The 22,111-nt window shown below is 44.8% G+C and overlaps 4 protein-coding genes across 4 annotated transcripts; 2 read left to right on the top strand and 2 right to left on the bottom strand.

Annotated features, from left to right (window-relative positions):
• Positions 1-4,074: 4,074 nt before the first annotated feature.
• LOC117187770 (extensin-like) lies at positions 4,075-4,741 on the bottom strand. The gene has a single exon (XM_033390589.1). The coding sequence runs from the start codon at positions 4,737-4,739 to the stop codon at positions 4,092-4,094; it is 648 nt and encodes a 215-aa protein (XP_033246480.1). The 5' UTR covers positions 4,740-4,741; the 3' UTR covers positions 4,075-4,091.
• Positions 4,742-6,733: 1,992 nt separating this feature from the next.
• Positions 6,734-7,369, top strand: LOC108158004. The gene has a single exon (XM_017290146.1). The coding sequence runs from the start codon at positions 6,734-6,736 to the stop codon at positions 7,367-7,369; it is 636 nt and encodes a 211-aa protein (XP_017145635.1).
• Positions 7,370-12,811: 5,442 nt separating this feature from the next.
• Positions 12,812-13,297, top strand: LOC117187767. The gene has a single exon (XM_033390585.1). It carries the CDS (start codon positions 12,839-12,841, stop codon positions 13,295-13,297), a length of 459 nt encoding a protein of 152 aa, XP_033246476.1. The 5' UTR covers positions 12,812-12,838.
• Positions 13,298-14,447: 1,150 nt separating this feature from the next.
• LOC117187773 lies at positions 14,448-15,875 on the bottom strand. Its single transcript, XM_033390591.1, has 2 exons — positions 15,821-15,875; positions 14,448-15,752 (listed from the first exon to the last, which is right to left on the bottom strand). Exons 1-2 carry the CDS (start codon positions 15,873-15,875, stop codon positions 14,449-14,451), a joined length of 1,359 nt encoding a protein of 452 aa, XP_033246482.1. The 3' UTR covers position 14,448.
• Between the last annotated feature and the right edge of the window lie 6,236 nt (positions 15,876-22,111).

Genomic DNA, 22,111 nt, shown 5'->3' with positions numbered 1-22,111 from the left:
AATGAGTGGTCAGGAGGGGGCCCTCAAGTGTGCCATGAAATAATTAAAACTTTAGGGCCCACTGAAACGGCAAAAGGAAAAGCGTAAAAGATGTAAAAAAAGCTTGAGCTGACTGTCGGCTGCCCAAGCACTTGGCTGCGTTTGTTCCCTGAATCTCCCTGAAATCTCACAAATTAAGAGATAAACAAGAAACAAAGAAATCGTTGAGTCTTTTGAGCACAACTTGGGAATCGAGGATGTTGAAGATGTTCTTGAACAAAGAGTTTGTATACAGAGCGCATCCTTCAATGAATATGATGGAAATTGTTAAGAATATGCTATCCTATTTAGTATACTGTAATATAATTCAAACAATTAAAGCTATCATTAGATAAAGTTAAGATATATTAAACCATAAAATATCTATAAAAATATTTTAGTAAAATCAATAAATTTCTCCGTGGCTGGATACTGGCCACATCTTCAGAAAGAGATGTAACCGAACCCCAAAAATCGTCATCACAAACATTTACGTACTCGCTTCGTGTCGGGTTGGATCGGTTTGGTGGTGCTTTTGGGGTTTTGGTTCTGGTTTGGATACAGCCACAGGACGTGGAATGGGAATGTTGGGAAGGTGTGCTTCGGTAAATTCTTTTGGTTATGGCCCTCTTCCAGTTTCTCTTCGGTTCGACCATTTTACCAATGTGCTGAAAATCAAGCGGTCGAGTCGTAAAATTTTTTTAATTCATTCTCGTGCGGGGCACTGGGAGAGCGAGGCGGCCACTTCAACCACCCACATCCATAGAGGGGGTGGGGAAGCCATTAAACAGCTGCAGGAACAGCAGCAGCAGGAGCATCGGTAGCAGCAGCAGCAGATGGAGTCTGGCCCAGAGCCCTGGCTGGCAGCGTGTTGAGTGTTTGCGTTTTTCAAATTGTGTGAATTTATTTTGTTCTTGCGGTTCCTTGTGCTGTTGTTTTTATGGCGCCTGGAATTATGCTTATTTCGCCATTTCTGCTTAGCTCTTACAGAAATTAAAAAAAGGAACAGCGGCGAGGTAGCAAGGACCTTGAGGTTCCTCGCTGTGTGTGAGTGTGCCCTACTGAACGAGTTTGTGTGTATGTCTTACGCTTTGGCGCCTCCGCCGCAGACGACTTTTGTTTTCGTTGACGACGCCACGAGCGCTGAGCAAAAACAAAACCCAAGGCGCGGTGTTTCCTAAACTTTTTGCGTGTCTTCACTAAACGCATCCCATTGAGTGGGAGACCTAATAGGAGCTACGGGTAAATGGCCAGGACCAGAAATTACCTTTTAAAGTAGAGCACAGACTGACAGATACACTTTATTCTGTCTTTATCCAGGATATGTCTGACCACAATCTGATTACTTTGACAACAACTGACGTGGCCATATATATTACTGCGCTTTTTTTTATGGTATAGCAGCTAACTCTGTCCAGGCCAGACATTTTCGAAGCCATTCTGAAATGGAAAGGAGCAAAAAGCAGACTAGTGTCTGGGGAGGGTCCGCTTGGATGGAGGAATATCAAAAACTCATTAAAATCACTTCTGACGTAAATAGACCTAATGGGGCACAAGGATTTCCAGCGAAACAGCTAGGGCCTTACTGGAAGTTAATTAATGTTCACCTATTATGAGGTTTTGCGACTTGCCCATACAGTAATTAAAACTTCAAGAGGCAAAAAATATATTTTGTATTTAAGAAGAACTCAAAGAGACTTTTCATCAAAAGAAATTCGTAAAATATGTGAAAATTTGTATTTAATACATACATAAATATGTGTACATCAATAAATGTTTTCTTATTCCTTCTATCTCATTGGTCTAGGCAATTTGAGTCTACTATAACGCGCACAATAAAAATCGACATTAAAAGGCTGCCATTCAAATAAATATGGCCTTGTGCTAAACGAATCGTTAACAAAAAACCAAAAGCAAAAAGAGAAAAGAGAAAAGCGAGGGGAAACGCGAACACTTTTTCAAAATAATTTCACACAATTAAAGTGAAAAGCCATACGCAGACGTCTATTGTCATGAACAATGGCTAAATGGAGAGGGGCAAGCGACGAGACGAGGGTCGACTAAAGGAGAGTCGGACGATTTATTTGTTGAGTGCAAATTATATTTAAAACCCATACACAAAAAAATGCCGAACAAATTGCTTTAACAAAAACACAAACGAATCGAGTGTAATTTGTTTCATTTTGCTGATTTTCTTCCATTTTTTTCCCCGCGAATTGGTGGAAATTCCGGAACAGATTTAAGGCGAATTCCAATTTAAATACTTTTGGGGGCTTCCTGGAAGATCAAATTTTTAATAACTGTGTCCCGAAGCACATAAAAAGGCCGCATCGAGACCGTTTTTGTTGTTTAGACAGGCCAAAAAGTTCTACTACCAATGCGAAGGACCATAAAAATGTTTGCTAAGTAAGTTCCACTGATATGACTAACTTCATTTGTATTTCCGCCGCTCCAAGTACTTCCGCCAACTCGACACGACGCGCCGCGATGCGACGCGACGCAACGGTTTCCAGGCTCAGGAGAGTCAAGTGGAGCAGGCGGCTGGGGTAGAGGCAGAAGCAGCATGGGGCATACTTGTATTTACATTTGAACAGAATATGCTCGTATATAGTTTATGGGCAGCCGGCTAAGCCGGTTCGCATATTTATGGGAGAGACCTGGTCTGGGGCTCTGTTTTATAGTATTTCATTTGGCCCTTGCATATTTCATAAATTACGTGGTAATCTTCGTGTAATTGCCCCTTGCCGTGCCCCGGTGGCAATGCGTAATTACCTTCTTTGTTTAAATAATCGGCCGGAGCTTCAGCTACCGAGGCAAATATTTCTTCATCGATTTGCCAGATAGATCGCCTCGAGCGCGCACAAACAGTGGTAATTTTGAGCCTCGTTCGGCTTTGAAGAACGCTCCACCACACCCCGAACCACGAACGTTTCCACCACATATTCGGCACAAACAAATTACGATGTTGACCTCCAGTTGGTTGGGTAAAAGTTTTGCCTCCGACTCAATTGAATCCCACAAAGGGGCACAGACAATTCCCTAGCATATTTATAGGCATTATTCCTGCTCAAGGATTTCCAGTCAACGATTTTGGCTCGTTAGTGAACTGACTTCTCAGTGCTGCTTCTGTTCGCTCGCTGTTGTTATTCGCTGGCCGCAGATTTATGCCTCTGCCAAAAGTTTTTTAACAACATCCAGAATTTACGATTTTCGGAACACGCATACAGACCCGACCCGACCCCTCAGGACAGAGGGAAATAGTTAACTGGTCCTGTCTCGTCCTGTCCCGGCCTTTGTACGAGTATCTGCATCTTTTGACTGTTGTTTGTCCTGCTTTGGAATTATTTTGATTTAGTAATGGTGGGCGGGCATTTAATTAGTGTCGCCAGAATGTCTGCGCACAAAAAGAGTCCGATAAATAGGCATACTATTAGTTAACAGAGATAAGCTATTTTATTGAACGAACTTTATCTTTACTCGTTTAATGAGACATACCTCCTCATTCTCACCTGCCAACACATTTCTTTGTCATCTGAGAATAATCATAAATTTGAATAACTTATGAGCGTCACGAACTGATTTGAAATGTTAATCACTAGCGAGCACAAAGCTTAAATTGGGTTACATTTGCCTTTGCCCTGCAGTCCACTCTCGGGTCTGGTCTGGTTCTGAAAATCATGTTAATGAGGCTGTCAATGTCAATTACAGATGAATTTCCAAAACGCCCCATGGCGACACCAGATGTCGAACATGGCGTTAAAAACTCATCCTGATTTGGGCAGATCACAAATCAATTTGGTTGGTTTTTGGACTGAGATACTCCATACGAGTGTGGAGAGGAATTTATATACGAACAGAACTTTAAAATCGAAGAGCTCTAGGGCAGTACTCCGATCCAATTAAACAAAATAAAATTAAATATATTACATTGAATAGCTCGTTTCAGTTCAAGAAGCAAATACTCTGATGATTGTGTGCCAATTTTTTATTCATTTAATAAATTAGAAATAAATATGGTATTTACTATTTCATCTCTCATTCTATATGGAATATCGCGATGGAAAGCTGCGCGCTTAGAAGCACAGTATGCCGAAGGGAATGATCTTCTTGCAGAGCTTCGCAGGGGCTTCGGTGCTCTCGTCAGAGTCTTGGCTTGGAGGTGGGCGTGGTGGAGGTGGTGGTGGGGGTGGGTAGTACGGGTAAGGAGGATAGTACTGCGGTGGTGGATATGGATAATGCGGATAGTGAGGAGGATCAGGCTTCTTTGTTGTAGTTGTTGTAGTTGTTGTTGTTGTGTGGTTATAGCCAGGGCCGCCGGGGCCTCCAGGGCCACCAGGCCCGTGACCGCCTTGTTCCCAGCCGGGATAAGGATTGTACCCGTGATAAGGAGGTGGTGGATAGTGCGGAGGATAGTACGGAGGGTAGTAGGGAGGGTACTTGGGGGGATACGGCTTCTTTGTCGTGGTCTTCGGCTTTTTAGTAGTGGTGGTGCTGCTGCTTGGGAAGGTGATAACCAAGTTGCCACTGCTGCCGATGTCGCCGGTGCCGAACAGCTTCCTCCACAGGGACGAGTCATGCTCGGCGTAGTTCTCCTCGATGCTGCTCAGCTCTGCGCTTTTCTCCAGCTCCTCCTTTTCGACGACAGGCTCGTCCTGGACCTGAGCCAGGCCCAGTGCTCCGCAGAGCGCCAGGCAGAGGCATAGAGCCAGCTTGGTGTGCATGGTGTGAAATGTTCGCTGCGAACTGATTGACATATCGCACGAAATAAGCTATTTATACCTGACTATCCTACATATATTTCCAGAAACAGTATCGATCGCATTGATCCACTGAACACATTAACCCACTTTGACAGCATTTTCAAAAGACCTCATAAAGAAACTGTCTCGTCAGTATGCCATCAAGTTTGCATGCAAATTAATTCAGTTATTAAAATCAGCTCAGAACACGCCCCACAAGATAGTCGTAGCTGCGGCTTTTTTTCGTTGGCATTAGTCTAACGGTTAAGTTTTGGTTGATTTTTGCATTTCTTAATGCCCAACTGGTTTCCACTCCAGCCCTCAAAGCAGATGCAAGAAAAGATCAATGTTTCTTATTAAATTTTATGGGAATTGAGAAGTGAATTTTGGCATGTTCGATCATGGGAGTTCATATTCATTCAGAGGCGGTAATAACAGAAATATGGCAGTTCTTCGCATAGATATTATTCAGAAGAATGATTATGATACAGTTTTCGTGGAATTAAAGTGTAATTTTTGTTCTCTTTGATCGACATGTTTCTAAGATTTCGCTTTCGATTTGGATTATATGTTGATTAGACTTTCCAAAATATAGGTAACTTCACGCGAAATATACTTACTTCAAAAATGAACAGATGCTTGGAATTCACTTTTTGACATTGACAAGTGACTCAGGCCGACTCCCATTTATAAATACCCGTAGTGGATGATATCTTTGACTGAAAAACTGATCCATTAATTACAACTCAGATAAGCCGAAGAGTTCTGACTATATAAAAGGTCGAACTGCCCGCTCTTTTACGATTAGTTGGTACTTGAACTCTGGAACTGTGGGACTAATCTTCAACATGTTGGCCGCATCACTTTGCCTCATTCTGCTTTTTCAAGTCAACTCAATTCCTGGCCAAATCTATCAAATCAATAAAATACACTTGAACGACAACGTTCAGGCCATAAACCCATTTGGGAGCCACGTACAGATCTTCGACTCGACCGATAATGGCGGCCCTTATCCGTGGTGGTGGGAGATGGTGAAGAATCTTACCATACAATCAAACACAACCACCCAGGACGTGCAAGTGATCAGTCCCTGGGGCAATGGCAGTGGCATCTTTCAGCTGAACACGACACCCACTCAGAGCAACGTAAACACACCGCTGCGCACGCTCTTAAAGAACTGGTTCTTCCGACAACCAGCACAACCCAACATCCAAGTGCTGACCCTCGGGGGTCGAGCCCTAGCTGAAAAGCACTACTTGCATGAATTGAACCCAACTCACGTGCTGCTGCCACGGAGGCGGGCGACTGCAGGAAGGCGGCATCAGCAGCGTCGCATTCTGATGGGGAATCTTAGATCCGGTGAGGTCATGCTGATGAACACCCAAACCCTAAGAATGCCATTTTACGAGGACGACTGGGATGTAAGTGGCTTCAAGCACTGAACAAATATCATACAATTATGTTGAAACAATCTGCATTTCAGATCGAGACCAGTTACTCTGGCTGAAAGTCTAAACTGATATATGTGACTATGAAATAAAAAATTACTTTGCGAAACCTTTTTTGTTTTTTTTTTTTCTTAATTTATATTGTATCCAAACAAGCTAAAGGAACTAGGCGGAGTAATAAAATGCTTGGCCCTTTTTCTCATCTCATATTTTGTATTATATTTAAAAAATGATTGAGCCAGAATGTTTGTAGTACTGCGTGAGTGAGTCTACTAAAATTCCAAGAGGCAAGCTCCACCTGGCTTTGCTCTTATATAAAAATAGTATAAACTTATATAGTTTAAATAAGTGAAATGAGTGAAAAAGCGTGAAAGGAAAGAAACTGAAGAGAGAGACAATCGATTTCACCAGCGTCAAACTTATTAATGATCCGAAATTAGCATTTGCGGATCGCTGATTGCAGACATGTGCTAAATATGCAAACCCAATAGCCAGGCAGTCTTAGTTGGTCGCTGAACGCGTTTCGATATGAATCTGATCGAGTATCTACTGGGTCTGCTGGCTTGGGGCTGTCTACAGTCAGGTCAGGCGTGGGCCTTTCGCTTGGAGGCGGAACAGTCCCGTACTGCAGGGCCGTGGCTGTATTTGCTGGCCTATCCGACGGCCCTACAACAGGTCGGTGGTGTTGGTGCCCTGCCCGGGATTCCCATTAGGAGCCCGCAAGACGAGACGCCACTCAGCAGCTCCACCCGAGCGCCCCTCCTGTCCGAAGAAGGGCCGAGCTCGCAAAACATTCTGATACGCGAGCAGTTTCTGCAAGGAATTCTGCAGGGCCTCCAACAGTCCGCCGGCGGTGCCAGCGGAAACAGCATTTCCCCCGCTCTGCTGGCAGACTTTCTTTCTCAAGCCAGCATCACCAGCACGAGCACCACACGGAGCCCATCGGTTGAGAAATATGCCAACGAAGCGGACAGTGATGAGAACTATGACTACATAGACTTCAAGAATGGTTCCCGCATCAAATTTGACCTGGAGGTGGAGCAGAAGCCGGCGAATAAGATTATACAGCAGACCACCACGCGTCCAGTGGCGGTGGATCGTGCCCAACCCCAGCCATACCTCTACTATAGACCCTACACCTCGTATTACCACCGAGTTGGCTGAGATCAAACCAATAAAGTTAATTTATTCATAAACTAGAGATGATTGGCGATATAGATATCTATCTATATAGATAGAAGGGCTTGAAGGGTCATTAGTCTACTAAGATATGCGCTGGTCGTGTTTTTTCACTTCTGGAATTTCACCCATCAAGACAATAAATATTCAAATCGGTGAAATGGATCTCTTTCCCAGTTCGATTCCCCTCTCGGACCAATCTGGTTGTTCTTGAGTTCGATCTTTTGATGGCCAAGAGCACAATTCCAATTTACGACACCCTGAGAAACTGTATAAAACTCTTCGTATCTGGCCGCTGTCACATTAGTTCTAAACGAACCGGAGCGCCGTACAATCTCATTCGAATCGAAATGATCATCCATACCGTAGGTCTGCTCTTCCTGTTGGCTGGTCAAGTCTATGGCCAGTCAATCAGTATTCCAATCCCGGTATACAGCCTAAGTAGCATCTACTCCGCTTTGACTGGGACGGGAGGCAGCTCTAACTCTGGGTCAAGTTCAGGATCATCTAGCAGCAGCAGCAGCAGTAGCGACGATGCTCAGGCTGATTACGATGCTTACCTGAATGAATACTACAGCAATTACTGGCAGAACTTCTACCAGAATCAGGCGCTCTATGGGCCATATGGTCCTTATGGGCCCAATGGTCATTTTAGTCCAACTCGAGCACCAACAACAACCCCAACAACAGCATCAACATCAGCACCAATCACAACTTCGACCGCAGTCGCACCCACGACAACGCCGATTACAACTTCGACCGCAGTAGCAACCACTGCGGACCCTGGAACAACTTCGACCGCAGTAGCAACCACTGCGGACCCTGGAACAACTTCGACCGCAGTAGCACCCTCTGTGGACCCTAGCACAAGTTCGACCACAGATGCATCCACTGCGGACCCTGGCACAACTTCCACTGCACTCCCAACTGTAAACACAGACATGACATCAGACGCAGTCGGAGGAAAAAGGTTCCGCACCACTCCCCTACCTTTTCACTACGTTCCAGGCACTTTCCTCAGTCCCTACGATCTGTACCGCATTAACTCCAACCCAAGCAATGTGCAAGCTGCAGCCTCATCCTCATCCTCAGCAACATCGGCAGCAGGCACATCGGCAGTGTATATCCCATACGACTCTGTCCACTATCGCCGATCGCGGCCAAGTCCTTACTTTGGATTAGAGGCTAACAAGTAGAGGAGCGGCTTATGTTTATCGTGCTTTTAAAACGGCTCACTAAATGAACATAAACGAAAAAAGTATTCAGTAAAAATTTTATTGGCTGTCTTTCTGGCTTTCTAAGGCACGTGGGTTTGCTTTCCTTTGTAAACTGTAGGCTACGCTACAATCCATAAATATTCGATGTTTACGATTATTGAATAAGAATACGAGCTCTTCCACTCTTCTGTTCACATGGAGCGATATATTATTCTAACGACTTTAGTGGGCTGTATAAAGCTCTAGGTATCTGGTCGTTGCCTCTTCAGTTCTTGGCTAACCGGAGTGGTGAATAATCTGTGTCTTAGAATGATATTTCATACCTTCGTTTTGCTGTTCTTACTCGCTGGCCAGGCCTGGGCCCAGTTGTTGAGCATACGGATTCCTGTGTGGAATTTTGGGAATTTGTTCTCGCAACCTACGGGTACAGGATCCAACCCTGCCGCTGGGTCAAGCAACGAGAACGACCAAGCGAACGCAGATAACGAATATCTGAGCAACTATTATAACAACTACTGGAACGGCTTTTACCAGAATCAAGCGGAGTATGGCCCATACGGAGTCTTTGGACAATTTTCTCCTGCTTATTCTACCACCACCGAAGCTCCTGCTACAATTCCAACCACTGCAACACCACAATCAACCACAACTAATTATATGAGTCTTTGCTCAGTTTTTCCTCATCTTCCAGAGTGCCAAGGATCTAGCACAACGTATACTTCAAGCGCATCGACTGCGACTCCCACTTCAACACCACAATCAACCACAACGGAGTCGCTTTGTTCTGTTTTTCCTCAGCTTCCAGTGTGCCAAATATCGACCACAACTGAAGGTTCAACAACATCCACAGCGATTCCACAAACAGATTCCACGACGCTGGCAGATTCAACGACATCTACAGCGGTTCCATCAACAGATTCCACCACATTTGGGAGTTCAACAACATCCACAGCGATACCACAAACAGATTCCACAACGCCGGCAGATTCAACGACATCTACAGCGATTCCATCAACAGATTCCACCACATTTGGGAGTTCAACAACATCCACTGCGATTCCACAAACAGATTCAACAACGCCGGCAGATTCAACGACATCTACAGCGATTCCATCAACAGATTCCACCACATTTGGGAGTTCAACAACATCCACAGCGATTCCACAAACAGATTCAACAACGCCGGCAGATTCAACGACATCTACAGCGATTCCATCAACAGATTCCACCACATTGGGCAGTTCAACAACATCCACAGCGATTCCACAAACAGATTCAACAACGCCGGCAGATTCAACGACATCTACAGCGATTCCATCAACAGATTCCACCACATTTGGGAGTTCAACAACATCCACAGCGATTCCACAAACAGATTCAACAACGCCGGCAGATTCAACGACATCTACAGCGATTCCATCAACAGATTCCACCACATTTGGGAGTTCAACAACATCCACAGAGATTCCACAAACAGATTCAACAACGCCGGCAGATTCAACGACATCTACAGCGATTCCATCAACAGATTCCACCACATTTGGGAGTTCAACAACATCCACTGCGATTCCACAAACAGATTCAACAACGCCGGCAGATTCAACGACATCTACAGCGATTCCATCAACAGATTCCACCACATTTGGGAGTTCAACAACATCCACAACAGAATCCTCCATTTGCATAACCTTTCCTTATCTTCCGGTGTGCCAAGGAACAAAAACTGTTCACTTGGAAGGTGGTAATATTGGATCGGGTATTGCTGAGTTGAAGCCGGATCAGCAGTTGTCAATCATATCGGAGCCTCACTCTGTGACTTCGCTGTGTTTTTACTATCCCCGTCTGTGCATGAAGCCAGAACAGGCGCAGTTCGTGCGATTGTCGGATGGGACTGGAAAGCCACTCTTGCTAATATCATCCACCATCGAAGGACGACCATCTTCCCAGGATCATCCAACATTGTGGCGTACCATAAGGAGACACATCAGAGAAGCAGCTTCTCGTCTATGAAGAATTATTACTCATAACGCTGGAATACTCAAATATGCAAGCAAATTAGCTGTAACGTATCTTATCTCAAACAGTTTGAATAAAATTCTGAATGGCATTGTATTCGGCCATACAAACTACTAGTTAGTTGAACAATTGGGTTAACTGTAGAGCTCTTGTGTTGTAAATGGCCCAGGGGCATCATCATCAGCATTATTATTAGTTTGTAGAAGCCTCTATAAAAGCATTTCTTCCAGTTGGCTCTGGTTTCAGTTCGGATCTAGGCATCGAAATGCGAGCTTTTCTTATGATTTTGGCTGTCAGTTCTCCAGTATGGAGCGAAAGTTCTGAGAGCACTCTCAGGATGAATATTCCTCTCTGGGATGTGTCTGACCTGTACTCGAGACTTTCAAGCGCTTTAAATCCACCAAGTACCACGCAAATGCCGCGGGAGACTCAAGAAGCTTCTGCTCCTTGGGATGATTATTACAATGCGTTACTTGTGAAATACCATAAAAAGAAAAAGGAGTACGGATTATATTCAGCAAGTGATCTGGTACCAGTAGATCCGCTGCCGCCTCTTCCTCGTCCACTGCCTCAGCGGCCTTTGCGACCACTGAGGCCACAGAGACCCCTTCGACCGAATCGGCCAAGGCCCAAACCAACTCGAAGGCCTACTAGAAAAACCACAACAACAAGAAGACCAAGAAGAACGACCAGGATATCTACAACCATTACAACATCAACGACTGCAGCCCCCTCGAGCTCATCAACAACTGCAGCCCCCCCGAGTTCAGTTTCAACAACGACTGAGGCATCCACCAGCACAACAATTTCTCCTGCAACAAACTCCACTACTTCGAGCTCAGTAATAACAGGATCCACCACAACAGGATCCTCAGTAACAGGAACCTCGACTACGGGAGTTGCATTATCCAGTCGACATGGAGAACCAAGTATATCGTTAGGATCACCGACTGCTTATCCAATTTGCGCACTTTTCCCCCATCTGCCAGCCTGCAGTACATATTCGATCTCCCAAAGCTCTACACTCAGGACCCCGACAGTCTTAAGTCTGGATGGGCAGGCCGCAACCGATGTCGATCTCCAACCTGAACAGAAGTTAACAGTGCAATCCCCACCCCAGTCCATGTCCTCACTGTGTCACAACTATCCTCGCCTCTGTGCCCAGCCGGAGGAGGCGCAGTATGTCCGTCTAACCGATGGCCATGGGAAACCGATGCTCCTTATATTTCCTGGTCGGGAAAAATTGCCTTCACCGCCCAAGGCAGGCTCAAAACGGGCCATCGGAATACAACGCCATAGTTTGCGCCCCACCCAACGATCAGATTGGCAGAGGCCGCAGGAAATGAAATATGTTTACCGTTTAGTTAAGAAGACTGGGAATCAGAGATTATAAATCAACTATTTATTAAAGCAGCTAAAATCGATTGATCTATCTTATAATCTATCGAATATTTTGGAAATTAAATTTAAACTATCACAGATTTAGGGTGTCATAAATAAATCCAAGTAAATCCAACTGAACCTGATATGATAACAACATTAAGCCCAGAAGAGCCTTCTCTGTGCGAATTATATCCCCACCTTCCGCTTTGCCAAGAAGTCAAATCTGTGGATCTGGGCGACTATGAGAATAGGATTCCAACGGTTCTGAGTGAGAACACTGAATTCGGGTCTGAGCAGCAGCAGCTAACGATCACCTCAGAGGCCCATTCCGTGTCGTCGCTTTGCTTTCATTATCGCCGGCTCTGTATGAAGCCAGAGGAGGCGCAGTTCGTTCGTCTCACCGATAGAAATGGCAAACCCCTGCTGCTCATCTACCCGCCTGAGTCAGAGTATCCGCTTGCCTTGGCTAAAAGTAAAACCATCGGAGCTATGTCGGGGCCCACTCGAAGACCTTCGTGGCAAAGGTTTCCCTAGGAACAGCTGAGTATACAAAATACCGATCCGTTATCATGACCGAATAGCCGAATAAATATTTTGAGCTTGGACTCCGAAAATATTTTGATTTTGTGATGTTGTTTGGGTCCAATATACCCCACAAATTGCGGGACATCGGAATGTCATTCGGAATTATTTTGGCGTGTCGGAGATGCCAGCACAAATTGTGATCTATTCATCCAAACTGGTTTCAGTTGCCCCACTCCATCGCCACGACTCTCGCTTCTGGTCCCAGTCGCAGACGAGCTCCATGAGCTTCTGGTAGGTAAAGCTGAAAACTGAAATGTGCTTCGTCAAAATCGCTTCCCTGTGGCCGTTGCTGCCATTATTTTGCCTTGTGGCACGGTCCAGCTCTGCCACGCCTGCACTCCAGGAAGAGGCACTGCAGCAGATACCGACGCTGAATCTGACACAAGTGCAGCTTATAGCCGGCAACGCCAGCCTTAGGTGCAGCCTGATTCCGGAACTGTGCGACTGGCAACTACATTTGTACTTGGGCCATCACTTTAATGTTCCGTTATCCTTCGCGGAGTCAACCGTCAGCACCAGCACCCTATCGCCCAAGGAGGTTGTTGCTGCTTCCACACCCACAGAACAGGTCTTTTCCCTGGCGCCACTGAGGCTGGTGGCCCAAATTGAACCAAAGCCGTGGCGGGAGAAGCGCGGGAAAAGGAAGCTCAGGCGACGATCAACTTTCGGCATCTTAAGTAAAAAGCAATTTGTTTGGCTTTTCTTTCAATAAATAAGTTCATAAAAGCAGAATAAATTTAGAATTGGCAATAAATAGCCAAACAACAATGAAAAATTTTTTAATCATTTCAAATAATCATCTCTCATTAAGGCCAATCAATCTGTATACAGAGAATTACTGAGAGCTGTTTGTCAATGATATCCATTCCGCCGCAGCCATAAATAAAAATCCCAGCTCATTAATGTCGGTTCAATTTACGCTTTACCTGACGGCTAGCCCAGCACAGCGTGACCCGTTTAGCCCGATCTGGAAGCCGTTCGACGACTTTCAACATTAACCTGCGCGGGGTCAGCGTCTGCGTCTGGGTCGTCTGATGCCCATTAAGCTGTCTGTTAGAATTTTATTCGGCGTAAAGTAAGCCGTAACCGTGACGGCATAATCTATTAACTTATTAAAATATTAATAGATGGCTTTTTAAACAGCGAGCTGCTAATTAAGTCGTCATCTTTGTTGTCACATCTAATCCCCAATTCAATTTATATGATGGTTCTCGGTGCGAAGAGTTCTATCATTATGATTATTATGATTAATAATAACACTAAGAAGGATACTAGATAAATATTTTTGTATCGGGTTTCTATTATTATTCTTTAGGTTTTCATTTGTAGTTTCATCCATAGAACCACGCAAATAAGAAGAACCTTGTGTTGTTTGGAAGAGCGATGCTCAGCTGCTTCTCAGTTTTCCTTCGACTAAAATCGACTACCTCTCTCTCGGCTTCAATTCTGTCTTACTCGGATCTTCTAAGACTTCCAAGCTTTATGATTTTGTTGATGTTAGAATAATGCTTTAACACTATAATTCATAGCCTCAGCAACACCAAGGACCGCGTGCGAGGACAGCTCTCATCATCTCACTTGATCCTCTCTGCTCGTGTCTCTTAGTATGCACGAATACACAAGAGTTTTCGTGACTATAGGAAAATACAGTGTTCAATAAAAGTTTCATCAATCTTCATATTCGGTTTTATTGCAAATTGTTGCCCCCATAAAACTCTAATCAAATCCCATTTCAGACATACTCGTAAGTTGATCAGTGAACAAAGTTAAACCAAAGTGTCTGCGGGCCCCGGCGGAAATTCGATTCGACCTCCTGCAGGACCCTCTATAAACACTAGCTCCCCTGATACCCACCCCTAGGTATTAAGCAGCGCCCGTGGCTCGTTCATCGGCATCGTTGTCGTTGTCGGTGATTGTATCATAAATCGTATTCAAAAATGTTCTAATTTCCGCATATGGGAGTATCTGCCACCAATTTGTCGTAGCTTCAATTTCCTCCTGCATGCCAGTGGTCGAGGGACGTCGCTGGGAGCCCGGACGACGCTTACCCTTGCCTTTGCCTTTGCCCTTGGTTCTTACAGGACGACGCGTGCTGATTTCCAGTGATTGTGTTTCCAATTCCTTTACTGGCTGCTGCTTTTCAATCGATGAGCTTGTACTTGGATGTGTCGGAGCTGGAGCAGGGTGAAAAGTTGAAGCTGGAACAAGAGTGACTGCTGGGCTTGCCGTCATCTTTGTATCAATTTCATTAGGTGTTTTTGTTTTTGTTCTTGTTACTGTTCCTTTTTTTGTTTGCTTTCGCTTGGGCTTCAGTTGAGTGCGCTTAGCAGGGGTCTCGTTCCTCCCGGAATGATGGACCAGCTCGGAGACCAGATGACCCATTGTGTCCTTGTCATCGGCATTCTCCGCTGTCAGCTGGCTGACAATCTCCTGCATTCCTGTCGATACCATATCGATAATTGTCTGGCTCGCCGGCTCGGCTAGTGTTTTTTTCACACTGGCCAGGGATTCCCTTGCAGGAGCTGTCAAATCTTCCGAGGCTTCCGTTGTCGTCGAGCTGGAGGCAGTTTGTTCTTCTTTGGTTCTGTTGGACTCTACTTGCCCATTGCGTTGATTCACCTGTTCCCCTTCCTCGTCTCCCTCTATGGGCAGCTGTGGCAGTGCCAGTTCCACTTTCAATGGGTGCACCTCCTGCTCCAGGCCCATAACTTGTTCTCGGACTGGTTTACGTTCATGGCTGGACGACAGGGTATTCAATTGCACAATTTTCTTGGCCCCTATATTCTGCACATGGAACTCGCTCGAATATAAATTTTCATGTGCGTGCGCTTTGCTGAGACTTGAATTCATTTGCAGCGGCGTTAATTGCATGTTTACGATCTGGGATTCTATTGTTTTGTTCGCTTGTTTGTGCTGCTCCTCCATTCCATTCGGCCTGGACTGCGAATAAACCTCTGCAGCATCATCGAGATTTCTATAGTGGGACTTCTGGACGGCGGATCGACGACTGTGCTGGGACAGTTGCTCCAGCAGTTGACCCATGGGCGGAGCCGGACCCGATCGAGACTGATGGCCTGCCAGGTTCATCCTGGGCTTGTTGTACGCATAGAGATCCACATTAAAAACCCCATGGGCTGGGGCCCGTCGCCAGTGTTTGGCAGGAGTTCCTGGAAAGGAATGGGATTGAAAGTCTTTCCCTGCGACTCAATGGGAACGTAAGAGAAGGAAGGCTTACCTCTGACCCTGAGGGCCAGTAACTGGATTAGCAGCAGCAGCAGTGACAGTCTCATGCTTGCAAATACATATTTTAGGCGTTGGCTCTATCCACGACTAAACCGATTTCAGACCTCTCAACCAATTTTATGGCCATTCCATTTGGGTCAGTCCCCAACTAATTTGCATTGACGATTCATGATCAACAATGTTCTAGGAATGTGAAAACACAGTGCGCCCAGGTACGGTGAACATGGTCTGGCAGTATTGGAGATAGTCGATATTACGGACAGCCCCCTGTCTCTGAGAACTGGTTTCCCCAATTCGATTCGATTCCGAGGAACGGCACTTTTGGAAGCAACACAAGCCAACACTGACTGTCTTGGGCCCAGGCAACGGCCATGTTAATGCCGTGCCATAAAATATGATGTGTTGACACCTATGAAGCAGAGCCTTGGCCAATCAGTCCGTTTTTGTTGTGATGTTGTGCAAAAAGCAGCGAAAGTTGAAAGTTTTGCTTAGCATCACAATGGTCGGCTAATGGAAAGTAATTACCATCAAATTCCTACGAGCTGAAAACAAAAACGAGCTTCGTTTTCGAAAACTGTGCGTCAAACAGTTCTGATTTGGATGCGGTGTGTTTTAAAACTACGTATTTGACCTATTGAGCTCCTGTAGCCCAGCATATAAAATTCATCTTTGTGTATACATATTGACTGTCATTGTTATTGTACAGTATTGGGTCCAAGAGAGACGGATACATTCCGCCGGAGAAAAGTGACAATTTAATTCAAATAACCATTTGGGGAAATTGTTTATCTTTGAGAGCATGTCAGAAACAGTTGAGTAAGAGCGGAGAGTCAGCAAACAGGCAACAAGCAAACAATCCCGGCCAAGAGAGAACAGAACGACTGACAGCTTGCACTCGGAGCACTTAAGATAACTTCGTGGGAAGCCAGGCGCATGTGATGGAGCAGGGGCCCCAGGCCAGGGCCAGAGTGAGAGCTGACGATGTCGTCCAGTGGCAGATTTATGAAAACTGTTGGCATTTAGTTCTTCGAACCGTAAACACGGAGCGAAAACAAGCCACATGGCAACAGGGCATCGAAATTTTCATTCGAGCAATGCAGGCGGCGACACTAACGGAACAGAGTCTCGAAAGAGGGCTCGCAGAAAGGACATCAAGCAGTAGACAATGGCAGCACCAGTGGAAGTGGCACCGGCATGCAAGGCAATTCAGAAGACAGAAAACAGAACAAAGAGACGGTAGACATGGGCTCGTGCATCCATGGAAACATGGATGTTACTTTTTACAAAAGTAATTTGTATGGAACCGAAACTTATGGAATTTAATATGTATATGGATTACAACAATAAGGGATTCAACCCATTATTTGATTGACCTGAGGCTAACATGTATAAGCGATTTTTTGGATTAAAAAGCATAGGATTATTAAATTCGTTGCGAGATTAACGTTGACGTGTCCATCTTCTGGTGGCTGATGAGTACATAAGCTGATTGCGGTGCTGAAGGGGAGCTGCCAGAGTCGGAGGTGCAAATAAAAATATGGTATGGCCGAGCAGGCAGAGATGCCAATGAAATGAAACCGAGGGAGAGGGAGAATGAGAGATGGATGGGCGAAGAGTGAAAGAGAGCAGTCCAGCAAACTGTCGACAGCGTCTTAATTAAGCAGCAGAAACAGCAACAACAATTAACCATAGCTGATTGCTATTGTTGCATGCCTCCGAATGCAAGCAGCTCTGAAGAGAGAGCAAGACAATCGGACTGCCAGGAACATCCACTGAAGAGAGAGAGAGAGAGAGAGAGAGGAAGAAAGAAGTGCTGAAAAGTTAAGTTCCGGTTGAGCTGCTTCCACTTGTGGTTGGCAGGGAGCAGGGGAATATCCCATGATTAATTCAATTGCAACGGCAGCTCATGGCTCAGGAAAATTGCAGAAAACTTTAAAAACTTTTCCAATGATTGCTCCTGGATGCTTGTTTGTTTGACTGTTGTTCAGCCAGTCGTCGTTGTTGCTGTTTTTGCTGCTCTTCTTGTGCAAATACACACAATTTGCTTTGTCATTAGACGAACACTTTAAGCACTCGATTGCACTCTCTATCACCCCCCTCTCGCACTCCCTTTCTCTCTCTTTGTTATCTCTGTCAACTGCTTTGGCTGCTCATTTTCAGCTGGCGATTTCATTGTCCTGCTTCTATTTGACCATTTCATTTGTTGCACCAGCCAGAACCCAATATGGCTAGAAAGAGATGGCCGAAAAAAATGCAGAAGACAGACAGATAAAGCAAGTGAGATAGAAATGCTGTGGCGGGGGCGGGGCACCATTCACAGCGTTTTGCACATTTTGGCTTAATTTGAATCTTTCTATGCAAATGCCGTGCAACGGGCCAAACACAATCCGTACAAAAAAGTCCCCCATACTATGTTTTCCGTTAAATATTTCTATTTTATTTTGCATCCCATTTTTTATCCGTTTTTCGTCTGCACAAAATTGTTATTCCTATTTTCTTTGTGTACTTTTGCACATTTACCAGCTCTCGCGGTTCACTGCGCTGTTATTTATTTGATATTTGTACGAGTATTCCCAGTTTGTACATATGCTGTACATATGATGGTGTCTGTGTCTGTCCATTGGAAAACTATGGAAAATGATCAAATGAATGCTTTTCTGTGTTTTGTGCATACAATTTATGCAGAAATATATCACGGAGCAAAAGATTATTCTCAGTGTATTTGGCTGTGCATGAAATTACTACAAGAATATTCTCAGTGTATGCTTTACTGCTCCTTTATTCTTGCCATTTGCCTTTTCAATTGCCTCAGAGAGAATCGTAGAATCTTAGAACGTGGTCCTTGCTGTAGCTGAGTGCCATTGAGTGGAAAATGCCTGTCCAGTATTTGCGTTTTAGAAAACATTCTAACATTAACAAAATCAGGAGACCCGACTGTGAGAGAGAGCCACCACAAGTTAACCGAAGTCAAACAGTGTGGCCAACACTCTCCCGAGCACCACCTGAAAATACCTGATTTTGATGACTCTGTGTGACGGAGGATTCTACAAAGTTGAATAAACAGTTAAAATTATAGAAAACTTCAAATTTGGCTTGATACAATTCTCTTTTCAATTTTCTATTCAAGATTTAGGGGTATACTGCACATTTGAAATATGAGGATGGCATCTAATTACTCAACCTGGTCTTCAACCTAATTTTTGTCGTGCAATGTACAAAATCTCTGCCGCACAGTGTGAAAGAAGCCCGTTGATATTTATTAATGGGATAATCTTTTTTAGTTTGGCTACAATTTTTAATTCAGGACACTCGCAGTTCTCTTTTGTAGAAAGATAATTTCTTTCACTCATGTGTGTCTGCTAATGTGCCGCTCGTTTTGCTCTGATTATTTTCCTTTACCGTTTCCGCAGTCTAAAGCGAACAAAAAGCTATAGTACGAGAGAATTAAATGAAATGAAATCGAATCGAATCATTCTGGCTAATTGTTATGCAAGGGGCCAAAATGAGGCCATAAAAATCGGGAATGCCAATAAACTTTCCCTCTCCTTTTGTTTTTCGCAGGGGATGGCTGGATGGTTGATTTGCTCGCCTCGCCTTTGCATGCCGCAGTCAAACGACACTTTGATTTAGTGCAACAACAAAAATAACAATGTCGAGTACACAAAGCTGTGGCAAAAATGGCCAAAATGGCAGTGACACAGCAGCGAGTGCCAGGCATAATAAAATAAAACAAAAGCTAATGGCCAAACAGAGCGAAACCGATATGCAGGCGGCAATTTTATGGCTGGCATAAAAGTCCCATTCCCACAGCCACAGCCACATCCTCTTCCTATCAATATCTCACCCTGTATCTTTTGCCCCCATCTATATCTGTGGCGGATGCGGATGCCATCTGAATGTCAATGTGCAGCCTGCCTCAAGGCGGCATATAGTGCGTGTGCGAGGAAGAATTTATCGCCCTGCCACAGCTCTTCATACATAGTTGCGACAGCGGGACTTGTTGCTACAACAGATCCGCAACTTGTGCCACCTAATGCCGCATCAATATGCAAAGCCGAACAAGTTTCGGGCACAAGTAGCGTAGCACAGTCAAAGCGCCCTGCTAAGCCGCTTAAAACACAAAGAACACGAAAAACACGAAAAAAAACTTTAAGCTCATTTAACTTTTGCAATCAGTAGGAAGGCAGAGCCAGCCATCCACAGGCTGAAGACGAGACAAGGCCATGGGGATGCCAGGGCAATTTATGATTTATTAACAAGAGGCGAAACTCAATTTTTGCCCCGAGACCAGATCTATCCCTATCTGTTAAGTCAGCTAAAAGGATTTCTTAAACTTGAATGCTTCTAATTATTGAGAATTATCTCGAAAGGTGCGCATTTCGATTGGCGATTTGACTACGAAAATTATAGCATTTTCCCAGTTCCCCCAGAAACTATTTCATTATGATTTATAACTCTGAGGAAGCGGTGGAGGTGTCTCTTCCCCATACTGACACTCCCACAGCATATCCCTCACCAGACAGGACTGGCCATCAACAATTATCTGAGCAAGTGAGCGTGTAATGGGCCCAGGACCAGTTTTTTTCCTTTTTCTCATGCTATTTCTCTCGACTGCTTGCAGTTGTTGTCCCGCCTTCGTGTCCTGTCCTGTACTGTCCTTTCCAGTGCTGTCCTGTATTGAAGCTGACCAGATGATTTATGATTGGTTGGCTTGACTGGGCAGGAACAGGAACAGGAGCAAGGAGTTTAATTTCAATAAATGCCCTGTTTTTTCTGGGAATTAAATTTTAATAGTCTCGTCTCGGAGCTAAATAACGCCGGACTGAGGGAGTTATTTATGAAGTGACGATCTAAATTTATTTAAAACACTAGCAATAAATTCCAACAGATTTCCCTATGATATATTTATGCAACTTAATGCTAATGCGAATTTATTGGCCAAAGCGGGAGCAATGCTGCCTTAAAGGAAAGTCCAGATTTCAGAGAGAAAAGCAGGAAGAGAAAGAGAGAGTGCGCTGGAGAGAGCGGGCAAATTTGTCCCCAATCAATCATAATTTGTATCTGTCAGCACAAGCAGCGACCGCGGCCATTGAGTGATGAAGTTGTCGCCATGGCTCACACACACTCGCGCGCAACACACAGATACTCGCAGTGAGAGAAAAGCCAACTAAAGTCAACCACAAATCCCTGCACAGTGAGGCAAGTGTCAAAATATCAGAAAATAGTTAATTATATTAGTAATCCACTCTTTTTACATGACTGTGAACCACTGTGTCTTGGATGCTGGCCATTGTCATGACCGGCTTGCATTCGGAATAATACTTGGGCCACACTTATACGTATGCATCCATTCACCTGTATACATATATGTATGGATATGCGTCCTTGTATGTGTATGTATGAGTGGATGTGTAAGTGCACCTTTGATATATCGCGAATTTGGATTTTCTTTGACAAAAGCCCAAAAATTCAAACAAAAGAAAGGAAAAGAATATAAAACAGAGAAAAGTTTGATGCGCTCCGAATTTGACAAATGTCTGACAAATCCTGTCAGCATCCAGCAGGCCTAATGAAAGCCAATTGCTGCTTAGCCATCTTCCAAGATATCATCACAAACAAAACAAAGCGGAATCTCGGTCCCAGGTCCCAGCTCCCAGCTGCCTGAATTCCGGCCAACTGTCACTGAGACTGGGGCGGAGTTGCGCGACGGAAAATCTACGGCACGTGAATCCGCTCATCTGCGGTGCCGCCCCGATTCTGTTTCAATTTGGACTTTGCTTTATGCCTTTCTCCCATAATTCTCTCCCAATGTACACATATTTATTATTATTTTTTCACACACGTGTGCGCAAAAAGTTCCCGTTAATAACGATTAAATGCGCCTGGCGACTGAGGCGGCTTTTGTGTATTCCCAGTAGGTAGACGGCCAACACATTAGACTTGACTTCAGATGGTCCTTCGTGGTGCCACGAGTGTGTGCACTGGCCAGCATAAGCCCGAATGTTATTCGAAGTGAAAGTTTGTCCTGCCTCAAAAAGTGTGCTACAAAAATCTGTTCGCTCCTGCCTGGGTCTCTGCTACCTGCCGCAGAGTGTGGCTTTTGGTTTAGGACCAGCTCTCCGAAAACTGGGGCAAACTTTCACTCTTGCCATAGGCTGACATTTAAAATGCCTCTCAGCTGTGATTTGTGTCAAACTGTCGATACTGGCCAGCTCGCCGTCAAGTAAATCAAAGTCATCTTCCTTCTCCGGCACACTTGGTACTCCCCTCTTTGGCGCTGCTA

Source organism: Drosophila miranda, chromosome 3, assembly GCF_003369915.1.
Source record: "Drosophila miranda strain MSH22 chromosome 3, D.miranda_PacBio2.1, whole genome shotgun sequence".
NCBI classification, from domain to species: Eukaryota; Metazoa; Arthropoda; class Insecta; order Diptera; family Drosophilidae; genus Drosophila; species Drosophila miranda.
The sequence above is the reverse complement of the archived record's forward strand: the minus strand, read 5'-3'. Positions and strand labels throughout refer to the sequence as shown.

Bases quoted from the DNA above. Each gene is read 5' to 3' on its own strand.
- LOC117187773 (XM_033390591.1), bottom strand. From the start codon at position 15,875: ATGAGACTGTCACTGCTGCTGCTGCTAATCCAGTTACTGGCCCTCAGG. The intron at 15,753-15,820 runs GTAAGCCTTCCT...ATTCCTTTCCAG, and splicing joins ACTGGCCCTCAGGGTCAGAG to GAACTCCTGCCAAACACTGG.
- LOC117187770 (XM_033390589.1), bottom strand. From the start codon at position 4,739: ATGCACACCAAGCTGGCTCTATGCCTCTGCCTGGCGCTCTGCGGAGCA.
- LOC117187767 (XM_033390585.1), top strand. From the start codon at position 12,839: ATGTGCTTCGTCAAAATCGCTTCCCTGTGGCCGTTGCTGCCATTATTT.
- LOC108158004 (XM_017290146.1), top strand. From the start codon at position 6,734: ATGAATCTGATCGAGTATCTACTGGGTCTGCTGGCTTGGGGCTGTCTA.